The 22,253-nt window shown below is 38.5% G+C and overlaps 1 protein-coding gene across 1 annotated transcript in view; it reads left to right on the top strand.

Moving 5' to 3' along the window:
- FGD6 (FYVE, RhoGEF and PH domain containing 6) overlaps positions 1-22,253 on the top strand; it is a 175,365-nt gene that overhangs the window by 93,250 nt on the left and 59,862 nt on the right. The window contains exon 6 of the mRNA XM_007503223.2: positions 21,345-21,496. Coding sequence (XP_007503285.2) covers positions 21,345-21,496 — 152 coding nt within the window. The remainder of the gene's footprint in view (positions 1-21,344; positions 21,497-22,253) is intronic.

Here is a 22,253-nt window from a genome sequence, read left to right as displayed (position 1 = left end):
TTGCACTGATCCTCCCTTCTCTCTCTTAGCCTGTACCATATGGTTTTGATGATAACTACTTTATAGTACAGTTTAAGTTCCAGTACTGCTGGACTACCTTCCTTCACATTTTTTTTATTATTTACCTTGATATTCTTGATCTTTTATTCTTCTAAATAAACTTTGTTATTTTTTCTAATTCTGTAAAAAAGTTTTTTGGTAGTTCTATAGGAATGGCACTAAAGTAAATTAGTTTGGGTAGGATTGTTATTTTTATTATGTTAGCTCTTCCTACCCATGAGCAATTAATGTTTTTTCATTTATTTAGATCTAGTTTTAATTGTGTCGAGAGTATTCTGTAGTTGTGTTCATATAGTTCCTGTGTTTGTCTCAGCAGATAGATTCCTAAGTATTTTATATTGTATAGAGTGATTTTAAATGGAATTTCTCTTTCTAATTCTTGCTGCTGGGATGAGTTGAAAATATATAGAAATGCTGATGATTTATGTAGGTTTATTTTGTATCCTGCAACTTTGTTAAAGTTGTTCATTAAGTCGACTAGCTTTTTGGTTGAATCTCTAGGATTCTTTAAGTAGACCATCATGTCATCCAAAAAAGTGATAGCTTGGTCTTCTCATTACCTATTTTTATGCCTTCAATTTCTTTTTCTTCTCTAATCACTACAGCTAGTGTTTCTAGTATAATGTTAAATAATAGAAGTGATAATGGGCATCCTTGTTTCACTCCTGATCTCATTGGGAAGGCTTCTAGTTTTTCTCCATCACAGATGATGTTTGCTGTTGGTTTTAGATTTAAACTGTTTATTATTTTTAGGAAAGACCCTTCTATTCCTATGCTTTCTAGTGTTTTCAATAGGAATGAGTGTTGTATTTTGTCAAAGGTTTTTTTTCTGTATCTATTGAGATAGTCATGTGATTTTTGTTGGTTTGTTTGTAAATATGGTCAATTATGTGGATGGTTTTCCTAATATTGAACCATCCTTGCATTCCTGGTATGAATCCTACCTAGTCATAGTGAATAACCCTCGTGATCACTTACTGGAGTCTTTTTGCTAATATCCAATTTAAGATTTTTGCATCTATTTTCATTAAGGAGATTGGTATGTAGTTTTCTCAGTTTTTGACCTGCCTGGCTTTGGAATCAGTACCATATTTGTGTCATGGAAGGAATTTGGTAGAACTCCTTCTTTGCTTATTCTGTCAAATAGTTTGTATAGTATTTGGATTAATTGTTCTTTGAATGATTGATAGAATTCATTTTTGAATCCCTCAGTTGTGTACCACCTTTTTTAGTTTGCATCAAAAGAGAAGATGATCCTTTCATCCTAATGGCAGGATATACCTCTTTCCCTACTCCAGTTTATTTCTTTCTCCTTCCTTCCTCCTAACCCCAGCTTTTCTGCTGTTTCTTCTTAACAATCTTGGATAGATGCTAATCTCTCAGGTTTCCTGGCAAATTTCTGACTCTTAAGTTGCATAGTAGATACCCACCTGGGCAGTTAGTAGACCAAGTCCCGTGCCTGGAGTCATAGAGAATCATCTTCCTGAATTGAAATCTGACTGGAGACACTAGCTGTATGACCCTGGGCAAATCACTTAATTCCCATATGCTTCATCATATTTAAAATAATCTGGAGAAGAAATGGCAAACCATTCTAGTATCTGTCAAGAAAATCCCAAATGGAGTCATGAAGAAATGATTGAATTATAAGAACACAATTTCCACTTAATAAATGTTGGTCAAATTAAAATGAACTCAATCATTGAGTCTAAGGCTTTGTTTGGAAGCCATTCTGCTTGGGAGTAAAAGTTTATTGGAACCTTCTTGGATAGTAATCAACCAACCTGATGCCCCAATGTGATGCTCTAGGAAGGGTTTGGTTATCAGTGGAAACAATCATGCATATCCTCAGCAGGGTGGGCATGCCCGGGCCATTAAAATCTCAGGACCATGATTCACTGAGCAAGTGGGATAGCTCCATGTTACAGGAGCCCAGTGGCTGCCCCCAGCCCACAGGAATTGGGATCAGTGAAGGAGCCCTCAAAACATACTATCCGGGAGAATCCACCATCTGTAGCATGCTGTGGCTCTCCAGCCAAAGGACCAGGGACTCCCCTTTCTCAGTAGTTACAACCCTGGCTAATCACGAGTTTTTTAGCATGAATGAGCCATCCTAACTGGGACAATGTGTTCTCAGACTCACATTTTTGTGGTCCATCAAATAGACACTTATCAGGGTTTCATAGATAAGTCATTGGACTTCAAGTGAAGAAAACAATGGAGACTGACTGGTACTGAAGGCATGTCCAAACCTATGTTGTGATTTCAAACACTGGAGGTTTTTATTCAAATATCCTTGGGAAAGTCACTTCGTAGTTATCTGCCTCAGTTTCCACATCTGTAAAATGAGGGAAATAAAAAGCATCTAGCTTTAACCGTACTATTTCCAAATCTATGGTCCTGCCTGATTTTTAGCCATTTCAAATCAATTGAGCAAATGTTCTTTTAGGTCAAGTGTTCTTGACGTTATATTGGGTACCAGGGACTCCCTTAGCAATCTGATAAATCCAGTGGGTATCTTCTCAAGACTGTTTGTTTAAAACAAAACATAATAAACTCTTACCTTCTTTCATAGAATCAATACTAAATATTGATTCCAAGGCAGAACAGCAATAAGGACTTTGCAATTGAGGTTGAGTGACTTGCCCCGGGTCACACAGCTAGGAAGTATCTGAGACTAAATTTCAACTTTCCATTTCAAGGTCTGGCTCTCTATCTACTAAGTTGCCTACTTGCTCCTAGGAGCCTTCCTCCCCCCCTCCCTCCTTTTCTTGCTTCCTTCTTCCCTTCCTCCCTTCTTCCCTTCTTTCCTCATGTTATAACAAATTTCCACAGAAGTTATATCCCTCCCTCCCTTCTCTTTCCCCTTCCAGTGGTGGCACACAATTTAATCTGGGTTATACATGTATTATCATGTATAATATAACCTAGGAGTATTCTTAAAAATATGATCAAATGCATAGAATTTAAAAGAAAACATTACATTGAAATAGCTTTTAAAAATGTATTTATATTTTGTATTTATATTTTATTTACTCAATTATATGTAATCATAACTTTCCACATAAGTTTCCTGAAGTTACATCATCCAAATTGTCTCCCCCCCACCCCCCAGTGCTGAGAAGAATTTCAGTCTGGGTTATCCATGCATTATTGTACACAACAAATTTTCATACTGATTATTTTTACCAAAATAATATTTTAGACTTCACAGTCCCCAGTTAACCCTTCCTTAGACCATTAAGCCCCCCCCCCCCAAATTATCATGGGAATAGGCATTAGGAACCTAAGTATGTTTCTAAAGTGTATAGTCTGTGCATATTGAACTAATTTGCCATCTTCGAGGCATAATGACATTTCAAGATTATTTTAGAAAATGTAGAGTTTTGAGAGGTGGTATGTTGGATAATCAGCCTTGTAGTCAGGAAGGGCTGAGTTCAAGTCTTTATTCTAACACAAACTGGCTGTCTGTCTCATATATTAGTCTCTTCATCAGTTTGAATCTCAGTTTCCTTATCTGTAAATTAAGTGAAGATTAGAAAAGTTTTGTAAGGTCCCTTCCAGCTCTTAGATCTATGGTCTGATGAACCCCAGGCAAGTCACTTTGCTGCCTTTATTGTGGACTATAAGTAAAAAACCAAGTTATGGACCTTATGGGTGTGGATTTTCTTTATTGTTGTTCAGTCATGTCTGACTCTGTATAATCCCATTTGGAGTTTCCTTGGCAAAGATTCTGAAGTGGTTTGCCATTTCCTTCTTCAGCTCATTTCACTGATGAGGAAACTGAGGCAACAGGGTGAAGTGACTTGTCCAGGGTCACACAGCTACAGAGTGTTCAAGGCTTCCTGCCATTCTACTTGAGAATGAGTCTTCCTGCCTGGGCACTCTAGGTGAGCTACCACCTGGTTGTCTTATTAAGTGGCAAGGAAGCTTCAGACCTGCTTTGAGAAAGGTAGTTTCCTCATCCAGGCGATCTCTGTACTAATGAAATCATTTGTGTGGACCCTATCTCCATCTCTATGAACAATAATACCTCGGAGGTTTTCTGGGTATTCCCGGGGAGCAGGAAAATGGTTCTCATTTCTCTTTATCATCCCTCCCAGCTAAATGCTTAATCTCCATCTTTTAGCCTTTCTGGGATGGTACCCCCTACGGGAGCCTTTGAGTCTCTGCCAGGATAATTGCTAAACAACAATAGGTGCCCTTTAAATGGGAGCCACCCTGTGAATGACATGGGACCAGCGGTCTTGCCCCTAAGTGTTCTTCCAGCCCCTTGGAATGGCTTTCCACATAGTAGTGTGTCTCTCAAAGGCATTTTTCATGAAGATAATCTTTCCAATTTTAACTTTCCAAAACCTCATCTTCTCAACTGATTTAATTTTTCTTTAAATGCAACTACTTCTTGGCTCATTGCAGGAAAACCAATCAATAATTGTCTCTGCAAGGCATCAAGATTTATTTGACAACAAGAATATATTAGCAGCCTCATTTGGCCAATTATATATCTAATCCCCAGACCAAAATTGGGGTCATAACCAGTTCAGCCTCGGATTGGTCCCAGGGGTGCCCTCATTAGCTTTGAATTGTCACAGAAGGGAAGAGGGGAATAGATAATGAATGGAGTTGGAGTCAGGACGTCTTGGGTTCAAATTTTTCCTCTTCCACTTTGCTCTTTATCTCTGGGTAGGTTGTTTAATCTTTTTTTAATTTTATTTTTTTAAAAACCTTACTATCTCTTAATAACTGTACTGTGTGTTGCTTTCAAGGCAGAAGAGCAGTAAATGTTGTTTTTGCAAGGTGGGTTAAGTGCTTTTCCCAGGACTGTACAGCTTGAAAGTGTCTGAGGCCACATTTGAACCTAGATCCACCTGTCTCTAGGCCTGAGTCTCAATTCACTGAGCCACTTTGCTGTCCCCAAGTCATTTATTCTTGCAGAGTCCCCTTGCAGTAACAGTCTAAGGAGGGGAGGTGCAGTGTCTTAGCCCATGTCCTGGAACCCTTGGGCAGCCTGGTGGAGCCTGTGAACTGCTCAGAATGCTTTTTAAGTGCTGCACAAACTACCCAGAATTACAAGGGAAGTCAATTTTCCGGAGATTATCATTGAAATAGTTTTTCAAACAAAATCACAGAAGCCTTGATCTGAAATGGATTCCGAGAAGATACTAGCTTGCCTTGGTGGACGTGGTAGCTGGTGATCTCCCTGTCCTATTTAAATCCCAGGACTGTCCCTATTCCCGGTACCTCACACAGTGCCTGGCATATAGTAGGTACTTAAAAAATCAAAACAAAAAAACCTATTTTAGAATCAATACTGAATCTCAGTTACAAGCAGAAAAATAAGAACTAGACAACTGGCATTAAGTGACTTGCCCCAGGACCTTATGGCCAGGAAGGATCTAGGCCAGTTTTGAACCCAGGTTTTCCTAACTCTTTGGATCCTTAATCAGTAATTGTTGGGGGCAGATGGCTGGTTCAGTGAATGGAGAGCCAGGCCCACAGATGAGAGGACCTGGGTTCAAATCTGATCTCAGACACTGCCCAGCTGTGTGACTCTGGGGAAGTCACTTCACCCCCATTGCCTAGGCTTTACCACTCTTCTCTCTGGCACTAATACACAGTATTGATTCTAAGATGGAAGGTAAGGGTTTAAAAAAAATTGGTAATGGATGATGAACTAAGCACTTCTCCAGCTGCTTCTGTTGCTCACTCCTGACTCCATGCTCTGCTAATCTGTGCTCAGTGATTTCTGCTAAATGGATTAAAGTGATGCCATATAGAAAAATCTCATTCATTTAAAATGCAGTAGAGGAGGGGAATGATTTTTGCTGTTATGTTTGCTACAAGTAATAAGGCAAAATAATCTTTACTTGGGAAAGAGTCTTTGCTTCCGGTCAGCCACTGTAATGAACAAATGACTTAATGAGGCTTAATCATATTAGATGCCACAGAAAGGAACCACATCTGATGTTGTAAAAGCCATCCGCATAGACCATTACCAGTTTCCTTTTTCAGAAGTTGGTCATATTCTAGGCTGTCTTGATAGCCTTCAGAAACTAGGTTAAACAGCAAAGAGCCAAACATCCTCCATTTAGACCCCAGTGGCTCAGGGCCATTTGTGTACACATGAATTATTGTCTCCAGACTGCAGGGGGAGGGGTTGCACTTGGGGGCTGCTTTGAGAGATGCCTGAAAGATTCTAAAAGGCAGCCATCACCCTCTGTGCTTGTCATTTCTTATTCTTCCATTTCAGTGACCCGAGGAATGGGTAAAAAAGCAACTTGGCCCAGGGAGTTGATCTTAAGATGACTTGAAAATTAGCTCCTCTGTGGCTCCTTCGTGGTAACAGCTGCCACAAGCTGATGGACTTTGGGGGGAAAGATAGCCTTGGGTGCACAAACACAAACGTTCTCCCCTCATCACCGTCTGTGCTCAGACTCATAGAGAAAGGGAATTTCTAAAAGGATAGTCTTCTTTGGCCCATATCCAGATCTAAAGAATACAGAATTAAAGATAAAACTCCATGTCTTGGATCATAACTCAGACTAGGCTGGCAATGGTTCAGATCCATCAAAGAAGGCACATAATATCTGGCATGTAGGAGGTCCGTAAGAAATGTTTATTGATTGATTGACAATGACTAAACTATTCAGTTATTGGGTTTTTTAAACTCATTTTCTGTCTAATCGTCAGTACTGAATATTGGTTCCAAGGCAGAAAAAGGGTAAAGGCTTGGCCATGGGGGTTAAGTTATTTACCCAGGATCACACAGCTAGGAAATGTCTGAACCTAGATTTGAACCTAGAACCTTCCGTGTCTAGTCCTGGCTCTCAATCCACTGAGCCACTTAGCTGCTCGTCCTCACCGACTTCTTGGATGCTCTTCCACTTCCACTTCTGTGCTCTTCTCTTCCCTTTAGACATATATCCACTGTGCTACCTAGCTGCCCCTCAATTATTGCTTTAGCAATAATTTATCCATGCAATAGAGAGTAGTCTGGGATATAATTTGTCTTAGACAATTCTCATAAACCTATATTCTCACCTAGATAGAAGAATTAAATCTATACTCTATTCCATTGTACTTTTTCCTTTTAAAATCTGCCAATGTAGACATGCTAGGTCGCTTGTCAGATCTGTTTTGCTCTCAGGATATGATAAAATTTCTAACCCTGGCAGCTCATGTAATTGAAAATTTTATGAGGCATAACTTTATTTTTGTTAGTTGCAATTGCAGGAGGCATAAGATGGATTAAAGTCCCTTTTGTTGTCTTCTGGAATTCTAGGTTTAACCAGTGTCGCTTTAGAAGTTCTTTGGATGTATATTGTGGGCTAGGCTTAGGGGCTGCCAAAATGTGTATTTATATCCCACTCCAAATACTTAGTATCAACTATACCATACTGCCACTCTAAACGCTTTTACTTGTCTCCACATTCCTTTTCTGGGGAGTTTGGTTCTTTGATTTCATCTGTAGTCAATTTAGTGACTGCTATTCTCAACCTCAATAGGTCTCTCTTTCCTAATGTGTCCAATGAAGGAGTTTAACACACTGGCCTCTGTTTCTTCCAAGTCTTATGATGACCCTGTAGTCCTATAATTATCCCATATTTTGATGGGCTTGACATTTAAGGTATTTGCCGTTCATAGGGCAAAGCTAAAAGCTGTGAAATCCCAGATATTTTCATGTGACAGTAGCATCTTTGTCCCATGGTCTTGCAGAACTTCTCTTTCCTCCAGTCCATCTTTTACATGCCAGTATAGACTTCCTATGCGATCAGAAGAATGTAAGATCATGGAGGTCAGGGATGCTGATTCTTGGCTCTCTAGTTCCACACCTAACTTGGTGCCCATCACATAGCTTGTTCACTGATGCATGTCAGTGCCATGATTATATTATTTATAGTTATTTGTGTAGTTTGTCTTCCTTACTGGGATATATAGGCTCTTTTAGGCTAATTCCATTTCTTATTTACTCCCTTAATCTCCATGCCTAGCATCTTGTACGCAGTTGGCAGGCAAATTATATTAAATTGGGCATTGCAGTTTTTAAAATGTAGTAATTGGGGAGCACCTAGGTGGCTCAGTGTATTGAGAGAGAGGCCCACAGAAGAAAGGTCCAGGGTTCAAATCTGGCCTCAGACACTTCCTAGCTGTGTGACTCTTGGCAAAGCACTTTTAATTTCCATTGCCTAACACATAACTAAACATAAACATAACACATAACTAAAAATGAAATCATAGAAAGGAAATGCAAAAAAAAAAGTAAATGCTAGCAGGGACAGGAAGGTGCCTCAGTGGATAGGGAGCTAAGCCTGGGCAAGTCACCTGACCACTATTGCCTAGCCCTTCCTACTCTTCTGCCTTGAAACTCATATTTAGGGTCAATTCCAAGATGGAAGGTCAGGGTTTCTAAAAATGAAATAAAAATAGTTCAAGATTTTAAGTCATCAGAAATAATCCTCCGATAAATATCAGGTAAGTACAGACAGTATGTTTGTCAAAGATAAGGAAACATTCAGTGCAGAGTTTCTCAAGATGAAGAGGGTTTCTCTGTGAATGGTAAGATATTCCAAGTTCACTGACAGCAGATGAGATATTTCAGTGGTTCCATTAAGCCCTGAAACATTGGGGAATTTCTGGAAGAATTCTCTATTCCCTCAATGGAGTCTATTCTTTCCATCCACACAGGAAAAACTAAATGAATGATGAATGTCTGTTGCCCAGATTATGACAAGTGTTTGAATAGTTAACTTATGGAACTTGTCCTCTTTGAGAATGTACATCTGAGACATCTAGTGTGGATGTAGATTGACATCGAATTGAGTCCAGAATGAACAGGTAGAAAATTGGAGCTGCATAGTCATCAGAAAATTATATTGCTCCTTCAGTGTGCCCAAGCTTCTTTGAGAAACTAAGGCTCATTTTTAAAAATTATATATATTTAAAATAACCCTGAACCTGCATTTCCCTCTCCCATCTTTTCCCATGTCCCATTAAGAAAGCAAGAAAATAAAATCCTTACTATAAATTCCTAGAGTAAAGCAAAACAAATTCACCCATGGACCATGTCAAAAACAAACAAACAAACAAAAAAAACAACTCAATCTGTGCTCTGAGTCCTTCCATTCCTGTCTCTTAGGAAAGGCCCATTTTTTAAATAGAATATATGTAGTCTAAGAAATTTTGTTGTGAAATTGTATCTATACTGGCTTTGGATCTCAAATCAGAATATTCTTTGAAGTTCCTGTGCTTCTTAGTTTTCTGTTCTTCAGACCATTCCCTTTCCTTCCTTTTAAAAAATAACCCTTCTCAACTAAAAAAAATACCATACATCTTTGATTCCAGTGTATCTTTATTTTGGGGGATAATTATGTGGTGCAATAAATAGAATGCAAAGCCTGGAGTTAGGAAGACTCATCTTACTGAGTTTCAGTCTGACCTCTGACACTTAATAACTGTGTGACAGCTCGGCAAGTCACTTAACCTTTTTTGCCTCAGTTTTTTCATCTGTAAAAATGAACTGGAGAATGAAATGGCAAACCAGTGTAGTATCTCTGAGAATTAAACCCCAAATGAGGTCATAGAGAGTCAGACACAACTGAAAAATGAATGAACAACAGCAAAATATCATTCGGTTGGGGGGTTTCCTTGTTATGTCATGGATATATTTGGCAGTCTATGGATGTCTTTGGACCCCTTCTCAGAATAATGGTTTTAAATAAATGAAGAGAATGCCAAATATTGATGTTTAGTAAAAAGAAAGATTTAATTTTCTTTCCCATCCAAATTGACAGGTCATGAAAAACTATTATTGAAGATTGTCATTCAATTTTCAATTGGCCTTCCTCTGCCTTTATTTCCCTTTGTACAAAAGAGTAACTTTTGAGAAGGGTTTTTTTTTCCCCCTTTTACATGGGAAGTGGCCCTCATTGAATGGGATTCATTGTTCTGAGTGGTTTGGTTTAGTTATTTTATTGGGGATTTCCACTCTGGTTTGGCTATTCCTGAGTATGATATCTTTATGAGCTTGTGCCCAAGACCTTTTAATTTCCCCTAAAATTTTTATATTTTCTTAAATGTCTTTATTTTCTTAAATGGATATTCATTGGATCACTAAAAATGTCCTTTTTGAAAGTAAAAATGCCTTAAAAGTTGCTTTTAAACACACCAACTTGAAATGTTTCACCCTTAATTAGATGTTAACTTCTATTAAGGCTGTCCATCTGTTGTGTTTTTCCCTTTTCTAAAAGAAAAAAACATTGCTGCCCAGGCTGCTCAGCAAGAAAATTGGCCTGAATCTGACACACCTTGACCATGTGACCTGTGGAAAGTCAATTAACTTTTATTTAACAATTTAATTCATTTAATTTAACAATTAAGCATCCCAGAAAATTTTCAAAATCTCTGTAGGATGATGTTCTGGGGATAGAAATATCCTCATCTGGTACCCTCAGTATGCTAAGTACAGGGATGGGGGGGGGTCTCTCTCAGTAATATCTTTTTTTAATTTATTTTTTCCCAATTCTTTGTAGAAAAAAATTTTTTTAACATCTGTTTTCTGACATTTTGGGATCCATATATTCTCTTCCCTGATATAGGTTATACATGAGCTATCATGGCATATTGATCATTTAAGTGAGTTGCTAGGGAATCATGAAGTCAGAGGTGGCACCCATGTTTTTTGGTTGTTGTTGTTGTTGTTATGGTTGTTTTTTTGCTCTAACCATTGCACCTAGCTGTGGCCTCAGCCACTGGCTTAAACTCCAATCATTCATAGAATTCTTAAAAGAAGTAAGAGGAAAACTATTTTCATTACAAATCTCCATAATGTCTCCTCCTTCTTTTCCTTGTCTGCCTTCCTCAGAAGACTGTGAATCCAATGAAAAGATGTATGGAAAGTGCTTTGTCATCATTGCTATAGAAATATCATCTGCTCTCCCTGGTCCTTGTCCAACGTGGTCCCATTGGTTTCTGCGAGTTTAAAATCCCTCCCTAGCCTAGACAGCTGCTTTACTGTTCCAAACTCTTCTGAATATTACTGGGAGGCTGGGGGCAGCTCTGCCAAGCTCCAGCCCTGCCCCTCAGTCCATTTGGTCTTTGTAATTCCCTAGGTCATTATTGTGTTTGTTGTTCTATTGTGCCCCGGGGTCAGGAAGGCCTGTCAGTGCAGCTGGTGATTGAGTCCGAACCCCCTCAGTGGCACTCCACAAAGAAAACATGGCCCCCTGAGTCAGACCATCTGTTTTGGACTTCAACATTCATTCTCTTTGGCTACTTTTCCTTCTATTGATTTAGTCTAGCTCCTCTGTAGATGAGCAGAGCAAGAAGGTGGATGGTTGTCTAAAAACAAACCAAAAACCCTCACCAGGGGTTCCAGTCAGACCTGGAGACACGAGGTTCGGGGTTCAACTTTGGCCTCACGTACAACCTAGCTGGGAAATCCTGATCATGTCACTTAACCCCCATTGCCTAGCCCTTTTGCTCTTCTGCCTTGGGACTCATACATGGTATGAATTCTAAGATGGAAGGGATGGGTTAAAAAAACCAAAACATTCATTCTCCAGGCCTGGCTCTCAGTCCACTGATCCACCCTCCTGCCCCTTGAATGGATTTCTTCCCCTTTTTTTCCTTAAGTTAAACTGACAAGGAATTACTTAAGGATATTATCAACTTTTTAAATCTATGCATTAGGTTCCTCAGTTAGATTTTCCCAAAGTGCCAACCAGGACCCTGTCTACTGTATTTGATGTCCTTGATTCCATTTAGCTCTCTCTTCCATCAGTGCTTAGAATCAGTACTATATATTGGCTCCAAGGCAGAAGAGTGCTAAAGGCTAGGTAAAGGGTTTAAGGACTTGTCCAGGGTCACATAGCTATGAAGTATCTGAGGTCAAATTTGAACCTAGGACCTCCCGTCTCTGAGCCTGGCTCTCTATCCATTGATAGAGCTGCACCTAGCTGCTGCTAATTTTGATACTTATAATCAAAGTTTCCTTCTTTTGAATTGGGCTCAGCTTCAAATGTTGGCCTCCTGGGGTTGAATGTTTGCTTTTGAATCATTATCATTTTAGTTTCGAAAAACCATATTTGGGGGTATGGCTATGTGGTTCAGTGGATTGAGAGCTAGGCCTAGAGATCTGAGTTCAAATCTGACCTCAGACACTTCCCAGCTGTGTGACCCTGGGCAAATCACTTAATCCCCATTGCCTGGCCCTTATCACTCTTCTGCCTTGGAGCCAGTACACAGTATCCACTCTGTGACAGAAGGTTAGGGTTTTATCTGTAGAATGTGAATGTATGTGTGTGTATAGGAAAAGAGAGAGAGAGAGAGAGAGAGAGAGAGAGAGAGAGAGAGAGAGAGAGAGAGAGATTGATTAACTGTTGGGAGAACACCTTCAGCTATTATCTTTTCTGAAATGATACCCCACAGATCTTATCAAGAATTTAGCCTGAGCCATGCCCAGAGTTGCTTTGGAACTCCCTAGTGGCATCAGGCACGGTGAAGCTTTCTTAGAGATGCTGTTGAAGCCTGCTATCAGAGCCAGACATTCACCATACCCACAGCCACTTTAATTCTGGCTGACGTCTGTGGAATCTGTTTTGAGTAAGCAAACTTCTTCCCTGTCTTGGCAAAGGAAGCAGGCATATGGTCCGAGAAGTCTGGCCAGAGCTGTGCTCAATAGGGGTCTTAAGTTGTTTAGCAGCTGAAGTCTGTGGCCACTGTCACAGCTGAGGAAATATATTCCAGCTGGGGAAAAATGTTCCCTTACTGCCAAGTGAAAAGTGCATCCATCACTTAGTTTTCCAGAAGAATGGACCTTCCTGCATGAAGGACCCACTCTTCTGATAATAAGTTCTCTGAGCCATTCAACTCTTAGGACATTATCCGATCAAATGACTCATTTATTGTTACCCATGCGTAATTAATGCAGATTACAAAATATCATGGGGTGGGGCAGCTAGGTGAGCCAAACCTGGGGATGGGGGGTAGTCCTGGATTCAAATCTGGTCTCCGATATGTCCCAGCTATGTGACCTGTAGCAAGTCAGCCTCAAATTGCCTAGCTCTTATCATTCTTCTACCTTGGAAACAATTCTTAGTGTTGATTCTAAGATAGAAGGTAATTGGTGTTTTTTTTTAAAGCCATTGAAACAAAAAAGTAAAAGTACAAAGGGAAAAATCATTTTGTGTTTATTTTCCTGAACTGAACATTTCTACAAAGTTGTATAGAAGAACAATTCGATGTAGTAGAAGGTGTTTGGGACTTGTACTCAGAGACCTTACATGACGCTATTTAGGTGACCTTGGACAAGCTTCTACAAGCTTTCCTAGCCAACTATACTCCCTTAGATCTCTCCATCTTGGCTTCCTTTTGTGTATTGCCTTCCCCCGTTAGACCATAAGATCGTTGAGGGCAGGTGCTGTTTTTTGCATAAATTTTCCCCCTGTGTTTAGGACAATGTCTGCCACATAGTAGGCACTTAATATTTTTTTACTCATTTGTGAAATGAGGATATCCATCTCATAGTATTGCTGTTGGAAGAGTTCACCATAATTGTGAACAGTTGAGTAGAATGTCTGTTTCTTGAGGAGTGAGACTATAATTTTTAATCTTTTGTTTTTAGTGTCTGTCAGTCAATAAGCATTTATTAAGCACCCATTATGTGTCGAGGACCATAATTGGATAAAGAGATGTAATAATGAAAGTAAAATATTAAATGTAATATTTTTAAAAATTGTTGTAGTCACCATTTAGAAAATTAATTCTTAAGTCCTGAGTGTGTTAGGAGCTCTTAATCAAAATGGAGATAAAGTAATAAGAGGGAAATGTGGGAAGGAGACAGAAAATATCACCTAGCTAAAATACCCTAAGCTGAGTCAGGAAGTCAAAATCCAAAGCCCGCCAAGCTGCCAAAGTCTGCAAAAACCCTTGAGTATATGCAGGCACCAGAGCTCCCCCTCTAGACCATATTCTACCAAAGCACCAACAGAGAGAGAGAGTGTTCTGTGTCCTGCAACACATATTTTTCTCACTGTCCTTCTCCGTCATGCAATATACGCCTGCAAAATGGGATACAGTGTAGGAAGAGCTTGGGTAGGATGAGGCTGAGGAGTGGATTCTTTCTACACAGAGAAAAATGAACAGAGACTGTTCTTTAGGAGCTTACAGGCTATAGGTTGGGGAGCACAACATGTATCTATAGGTATATTCTAAATACATGATCTTTGAGAGATGGGAGTTAGAATTTCAGGAAAGACTTTATGCAGAAAGTAGAGTTTTAGCTGTACATTGAAGAAAGCTGGAGATTTTTAAGGGCAGAAGTGAGAAAAGAGTGCATACCAGGCATGGGGACAGCCAGTGTAAAGGCTAGAAAAAGGAAATGAAATCCTATGTGTGAGCATCATCAAGAAGGCACCGTATCATATACATAATTTTAACTTAACTAGAAGGTTAAAGGGTTTTCCATAGTGCTTTAAGGTTTACACTGTTTTCTGAGGTCAAATTTAAACCCAAGACCTCCGTTCTCCATGCTTGGCTTTCTATCTACTGAGTTACCTAGCTGCCTCTTAAAAAGTGTTTTATACATGTTCTCATTAGAATCTCCCATAATCCTTCTAACATAGGCATTATATGTATTATCTCCCCCATTTAACAGATGAAGAAATTGAGGCTAAGAGGGCTTAAGTTATTTTACCCACGTCACACAGCTAGTAAATCCCAGAGACATGATTTGAAGCTGAGTCTTCCTGAATCTCAACTCTCTCTTTTTGTGTGAGATCTCCAACTGGAAATTTAACTACTATTTCTTTAAAAAATGGTATAGATATAATGCTTCTGTTTAGGGTTGGAGTAGACTAGATTGCCTCTGGGATTCCTACCTACTTTATAGTAGAGAAATCTTTCCATATGCAATTAGTGGTCCTAGAAAGACTTCTAGTTCATTCAAGAGTATTGGGAAGCTTTTGTTAGATGAAGTAGGATTACTTAAAGAGATTATTTTGGAGTAATTTGGAAAGACTCATCTGAACTGATGAAGTGAGCAGAAACAGGAGATAACATTGTAAAGGTAGATAACTTTGAAAGACTTAAAAACTCTGATCAATGCAAACCAGGATTCTAGACAACCCAAGATAAAGTTGGCTTCTGGCATCTTGACAGAGAGGTAATAGACTCAGATGGAAAAGTCAAATGTTTTTTGTTGGGGATGGGGGGTTGGTTTGGACATGACCCATCTTGGGATTTGTTTTGCTGGCCTGGGCATTTTTGTTATGTGAGTTTTGTTTTTGTTTTATATTTTAGCAGGAGGGAGGGAAAATAGGTTAAGTGAAAAAAAAATTAAATTTAAAAAATAAACTTGAAGAGTATTTTCCAGTTTTGGAACATTTCCTGTTTAGATTCTTTTGAAGGCACTTGTTTATGCATTCATAAGAAATATGGTTTTTTGAACAGTGAGGCATTCACTAGTCTTAGTGAATAATGGCAGGAAATGAAACCATTTTTAGTTGGTGGAGAAACCTTCCTCCTACCTTTGAGGTGATTGTATGTGCTATCTAAAGTGAGTGATTATAGTTTGAGAGATTTGGGTGATAGATCTAGCCACACTCCTCCGCCTGGTTTTTGGGACTTTGAAGTTTCAGAAATACACTTTAAATATTCCTTTCTGCCTCTCATAAAAATTTGTTAGCTCTTATATTAGATAATAGTTGCTAACATTAGAAATCAAACTTTGTAGCTGGCAAGATTATGAAAGCAATAGGTCTGATGAATATGAATCACAAATCATAGGTTGATGCTTAAATTAATTTTTTTTAAAATTCCTATCAATAAGATTTCCATTGATCCAGATTACCCTGTCATTAGTCTTAAAAGTACTATGTTTGGCCTTCAAGATGATGTTTTGAGGGCAGGTTTTGCCTTTGGCACCATGGACTCTTTATCCATATCACACCAAGTTATCAATAAAGTATCAATAAAGTAATTAGATAGACCTAGACCTAGGTGACCTATAAAGCTCCTCCCTTCCCTAAATGTGACATATCAATTCTATATCACTGGAAGAAGGGGCTAGGATTTTGTTATCATTCATTTATTACAGTCATGTCAACCCTTTGTGACTGCATTTGGGATTTTCTTGGCAGAGATCCTGGAGTGGTTTGCCATTTCCTTCTCTAACTCATTTTACAAATGAGAAAACTGAAGCCAGTAGGCTAAATGACTTCAGACTCAATAGTTAATCTGCATTTGAGGCCAAATTTGAACTCAGGGCTTCCTGACTCCAACCCCAAAGCTCAGTCCTCAGTGTCACCTCACTCCTTGGGATAATATTTATACACTTTATTTTATTATGTTGACCTCTTGGTATGGAAAACTCCGTGCACCAATATAAGTGAGTGACTCATTTATAACCTACAGTTACCTGGAATCCTGAGAGATGAAATCACCTCCTTCCAGTTGTAATAGTTAAAGGAATTTCAATCAGATGATTGAAGAGGTACAGCAAGGTTTTGTCACAGGGAATGGAGGAGTTGAAGAGACGGTGGAAGATCCTGGTGAGGTAAAAGGAGAGAGGCACCCTCTTCTGAGAGGCTATCTTTGAAAAATGGGGTTCCCAAGAATTGGGCCAACTATGATAGCCTGAGGGGATGTCTTCTCTGTTGATTGATGTTGAAGATACCCCAGGGAATATAAGCAGGAATCCTCCTGAGGGACAAATTTCCCCCATACCAAGGTCCCCTGGCAGGGGTCTGATAAGGACCAAAGCTGTCTTTATATTCTGCTCCCTCTATATCCCCCTGAAATGATAGTCCTCTTATCTGATTGTGGGTTATTTAACTCAAGATGAATTTAATAACAAGTTTGTATTTGGAAGGTATTAGGGTAGAGTGAATAAGGATTCTCTATACTTTTCCCCAGTTTGAGTTTGAGTCTTCTTTCAGCTTTTGAGCTGAGGCCAGGCCTTGCAGGCTTGTGGAGGGTTTCTTTTGTTACCCTCTATGCTAAACTGTGCTAGTTTTCTTAAGTTCAAAGTCTTTAGCAGTAGACAGCAAGAGGAAGAAAAAGTTCTGACCCTCCGAGCTGGTTGGTCCTGTTTCTTCGGGCTGATGCTCTTAAAGACTTGTCTTAAGTTCAAACCGCTCCCCTTACATCCTTTTGTTTGATGTCATGATCACAGGAATCCAAGTAGAGCACTTTCTAAAGACTCCCTCCAAAATAATAAACTTCCCTGAATTTCTCTATCTCTTTTCTCTCCTAATCTCATGTAATCTAAGGAATTTCATGCAGGAAAGTTTTGGGTATTGGTAGTTTTGGGGTTTTACAAATATTTCACTCAATAAATGTTTGAACAAAATCATTACAAAGAAATTTGAATCTTAATGCTAATACTACTTACTCTTGTTAAATTAAACTAATACAAACATCTCCCCCATTTTATTTATCTATAATTATATATATTTCCATTAAACACAATTTCAGCATCAGCTGAACAATTAAAAGTTTACTATTTGCAAACGCAGCTATTCCTAAATATAACTGTCTATGGTATGTTTAACTTAATTTATTCCTAATCTATTCCCTACTTACCATAACTATTCTCTTAAGTCTCTAGTCTAATCCATAACCTAATCCTATGTACACCTATATACATGCTATGCTACATATTTAGAGGCTATCACTATGTTACTAACCTAATTATAGTATATATATTTTTATAGAGATTTACATATAATACAATAATATACATAGTTCCCTAATCCTTCTGTCAGTCAAATAGAAAGAAATATCTATTGATCTTTCTATTTGCCTAAGACCTCATGGTACTAACTATATATATATTTACATTGTGCATAAATGTAATTTCAGACACTCATTTATTTACATGAGTTCTCCCAGTATATGTCAGTTTGTGATTTTGTATTTTGTGTCTGGTAGTGTTGTGTTGCATGGATAATTATCAAGTTTATTCAGATTTCCACTTCTCGTGTTGACTGATGGCTCTCTTCTTTCTTCTAAGTTATGTAGTGTTGCATGCTATTTTCCTAATTTTTGAAATCATGTTTTTTTTTTTTACTGCACTCAGTCTCACATATAAGTTCCATTTTCCATCTGTCCTCTTCTTGTATAAACCAATTTACAAAGTTGCTTTTTCTCTTTGTTTCTTTTCTCTAGCAGATTTTCTTGATGCATTTCCTCTGAGATGCTTTAAAATCTTTTCCTCTAGGCTGTAAAGTTGTCTTCTTGTCACTGTGGCATGCTTGACTGCTGGGATCTTCTCTCAAACATTATGTGGCACTATTCTTTCTTTGTGGTGTACTTTGATGTTAATCAGTTTTTGTTTTTATTTCTCAGAACTCCCTTTTGTGTAGCTCTCTTCTTCTTCTATGTCTGTTACAGTGGTATTAGATTTTTCTGGTTTTATGTGGGAACAGTGGAACCATAAATCTTTCCCTGAAATTTTTATAGCTGTTGGGGTAGTCAGCAATACTTTGTGTGGTCCAGTACATTTTATGCCTGTAGCCATTTTTCTATTGAAAGTTTTTATGTATACCTTGTCTCCTGATTTGATATTCCTTTCTGAGCCATCCAGCGGTCTCCCTGAGGGTGAGGGTTTTGTCTACATGTGATGATCCGTCAAGTAATAGAGATGAGAAGCACTGTGTATTCAGGCTCATGTGCATAGAACACAGAGTTATATAGCATGGAGGTTCATTTATTATATAGGGTTTTAAGTACATACTTCTTTGGCACACAATCAATTTTCTACATATATTATTTCCATGGAACTTTAACAACATGATATGTAGCCTAAGGAAATAGTCAGTGAAACATTGTTGCTATAGATTAATGACATAGACAGTGTATTCTAGAGTTTAGTTCTCCCTGACCTAGGAGAATCATTGTTTCTTTTGGTCAGCTTTCACAATCAATCACAATTACTTAGGAGACAGGTAACAAAACATTTCGTAGCTAGGTACAAGGTTAGAGGCCAATTTAATGACAGACCCGATTTTGGATTTTCCTCAATTTACAAATTCTATTTTTCTTGTGTTACATTAAAGTACCTGGCAATGTTGCTTGGTTTGTGTCCATAAACAGAATTCAGTGGAGTGTGTCTTGAGCGTGATTGATGTTCTTGGCTTGCTTGGTTTGTAATGGGAGTGAATGTGGCTTCTGTGGAGAAGGAAAGAAGGGGGGCAATGGGTAGTGATCTTTGGGCTTTAATTCTGTAAATGCAATCTTTTGGGGTAATAACCCCGGGGGATTAAAGTGGGATATATATGTATTGATCCTATAAGTATTTGCTCTCATATTATTTCCCCTGTATTGGGGAGAGAACAATAATCATAACAATTCCATTAGTTAGGAAAGTTAGAGAAAGAGAAGTCACAGAGGGGGATCAGTGGTGGTCTCATTCTCTGGGGCTACCTTGAAGTCCCCATTTCCCTAGACTGTAACCTTTTCAGCTATTGAGGGTATGATGGCTTCCAGCAATGTTGTGCAAATTGTAACCCAGGGGTACTGTTTGTTGTATCAAACCCATTTTGTGCAACTCTGCTATTTTTGTTTTTAAAGTTTGTAAATATTTCGTTAATTGACCGTCTCCTGCTATTAAAGGGGGAAAAAAATCATAGTAGACACAGGCCTGGGTTTTCAATCAGAATCCTGGAATTTTGTTTTTGAAGAGCTTAAGGTTTTTTTTTTAATATTTAGAAGAATGAAGCTTCAGAGTTTTTGGGTACAGACCTTATGTCTGTCCAAGAAACAGTCAAAGTAATTTGATAGAAGCTCATGACCATAAAGTGGTAACTTTTTTCCTTTTTTTGTCCACCCCAGCTCCCAAAGCCATTTAATAAAGCTTGGAAAAGGAGGATGGGCTTTGTAAATAGAGGAAATGTTCATGCCAACAAAGCTTTATTTTTTTTTTAAACTCTTACTTTCTGTCTTAATATCAAATTTTTGGACAAATAGCTGTTAGGGCTGGGCAATGAGAGAGAATTGACTTGCACAGGACCACATAGCTAGAAAGTATCTGAAGCCAGATTTGAGACCAGGAGTTCCCATCTCTAGGCTTGGTTCTTTGTCCACAGAGCCACCTAGCTGGGTTCTTGTTATAGGTATGTCAACTCAAAAACTGTGGTTCATTTAGAACCCAAATGAAAAATTCTAAAATTATGTTTGTTCTATAGATAGGTAGATTAGCAGAACTTTATTCCCTTGAACTAATAAATCCAGACAAACACCAGCCATGGCCCTGGCTTTACCAGCTTTTGAATCATCAAACTGGTTAATTGTGGATCTGTTACAATGGTTCTTAAAGGCATTCTAACCCTTTGTAGGTGGAGCATCTGAGTGCCACTATAGTGCATAGAGTGCTGGGTCTGAAGTCTGGAAGACCCCCAATTGAAATGTGGCCGTAGACACCTATGTGACCTTAGGCAAGTCACTCTGCTTTTTTGGCCTAAGTTTTCCCATCTGTAAAATGAGCTGGAATCAAAAAGAAAAGTGATTTTTTGGAGGCAGCTAGGTGGTTTAGTGGATTTAGAGATAGAGGTCCTGGGTACAAATCTAACTATAGATACTTCCTAGCTATGTGACCTTGGGCAAGTCATTGATTCCCAGTGTCCTTCTCCTTACCGATTTTCTGCTTTGGGACCAAAAAACAGTGTTGATTTTAAGATGGAAGGTAAAGTTAAAAAAAAACAAACAAACAAAAAAACATGAGCTGGAATAGGAAATTGCAAAACACTCCAGTATCTTTTCCAAGAAAACCCCAAATGGGTTCATAACAGGTTGGACATGACTGAATAATAATTCCCTTTTAGGTAGAACAGGGCTTAAACAATGGAATTCATGTGTTACAATGATCTAGTACCTTATTTTTACAAATCTGTAAGTTGGGATAAGGGATTCTAAATAGCCTATGACTTCCTTTGAACTCTAATCCTGTGATCCTATATATCTTTTTCTATTATATTTTTATTTATTGATTTTTAAATAATTTGTTTTCTCACAGTTATATATTAATGTAATTTTTAAAACTTCAAAAAAATTTTTTTTTTTAGTTTCCAATTCTTTCCCTGAGATGGTAAGCCATTTGATACATAATTTATGCTACATCTCTAATATTATTCTGTATGGCATAGGGATAAGTGAGAGCTTATAAGGCTGAAAAGGAGGAAGCATGCATTTAGAGCTCAGCTCTGACGTTTGTATTGTTCTCACTCTGCTCTTCATTTATGAGTGTGTTTGTGTGTGTGTGTGTTTTCTGTTCTCTTGTATGCCGACAGGATTTCCGGGATGCAGTGGCCCAGGCCTCCAGGCAGCTTGGAAAGCCAGTGATTGAGGACAGAATCCTGAATCAGATCCTGTACTATTTGCCTCAGCTGTATGAACTCAATCGTGATCTCTTGAAGGAACTGGAAGAAAGGATGCTGAATTGGTAAGAAAAGAAAAAAAAATGCTGAAGGGGCCCAAAGTTGGTTTGTGATTTCAACTTCTTGAAGCAAGCACTGGAAGGGATCCAGAATGAATGGAACCAATTAAAATTTTTTTAATTAAATTTTTTATTTTTTTCAACTCATTACAATTCTCTACCTTCCATCTCTTCCCCAGTTCCCTTGCTTTGAAAATTAAACAAAGAAACATAAAAAAAGTTACATAAACTCCCCCCATTGACCATATAGGATCTAACAAAACTCTGTCCCAATCACTCCTTTTCAAGTGTGCTGGATAGGCATGTTTCATTATGAGTAGTATGTAATCATGATTGCTTATTGTGTCTATTGAAGCTCTAATATCTTGCAAAGTTGTTTCTCTTCATATATTGTTATTGTATCAATTGTTCTTCCAACTTCACTCTGTATCAGTTCATGTTAGCTTTCCCAGGTTAACCCTGGGGTTTAAGTGACTTGCCCAGGGTCACACTGCTGGGAAGTGTCTGAGGCCAAGTTTGAGCTCAGGACCTCCTGTCTCTGGGCCTGACTCCATCTACTGAGCCACCCAGCTGCCCCCTTCCCAGGTTTTTCTGAAATAATCCCCTTCGTCATTCCCTGTAGTGTAATATATTTTATAGTGTGTTTGTGTTGATATATGTTGAAGTATATTTAATACACAATATTATAGCACACAGAATGTGACCTATTTTTAGAGCGAAATTCCTTGCTGGAGGTCTTAAAATTGAATTTAATTTCATTAAA

The sequence above is a fragment of the Monodelphis domestica genome, chromosome 5 (genome assembly GCF_027887165.1).
Source record: "Monodelphis domestica isolate mMonDom1 chromosome 5, mMonDom1.pri, whole genome shotgun sequence".
Lineage (NCBI taxonomy): Eukaryota > Metazoa > Chordata > Mammalia > Didelphimorphia > Didelphidae > Monodelphis > Monodelphis domestica.
The sequence above is the reverse complement of the archived record's forward strand: the minus strand, read 5'-3'. Positions and strand labels throughout refer to the sequence as shown.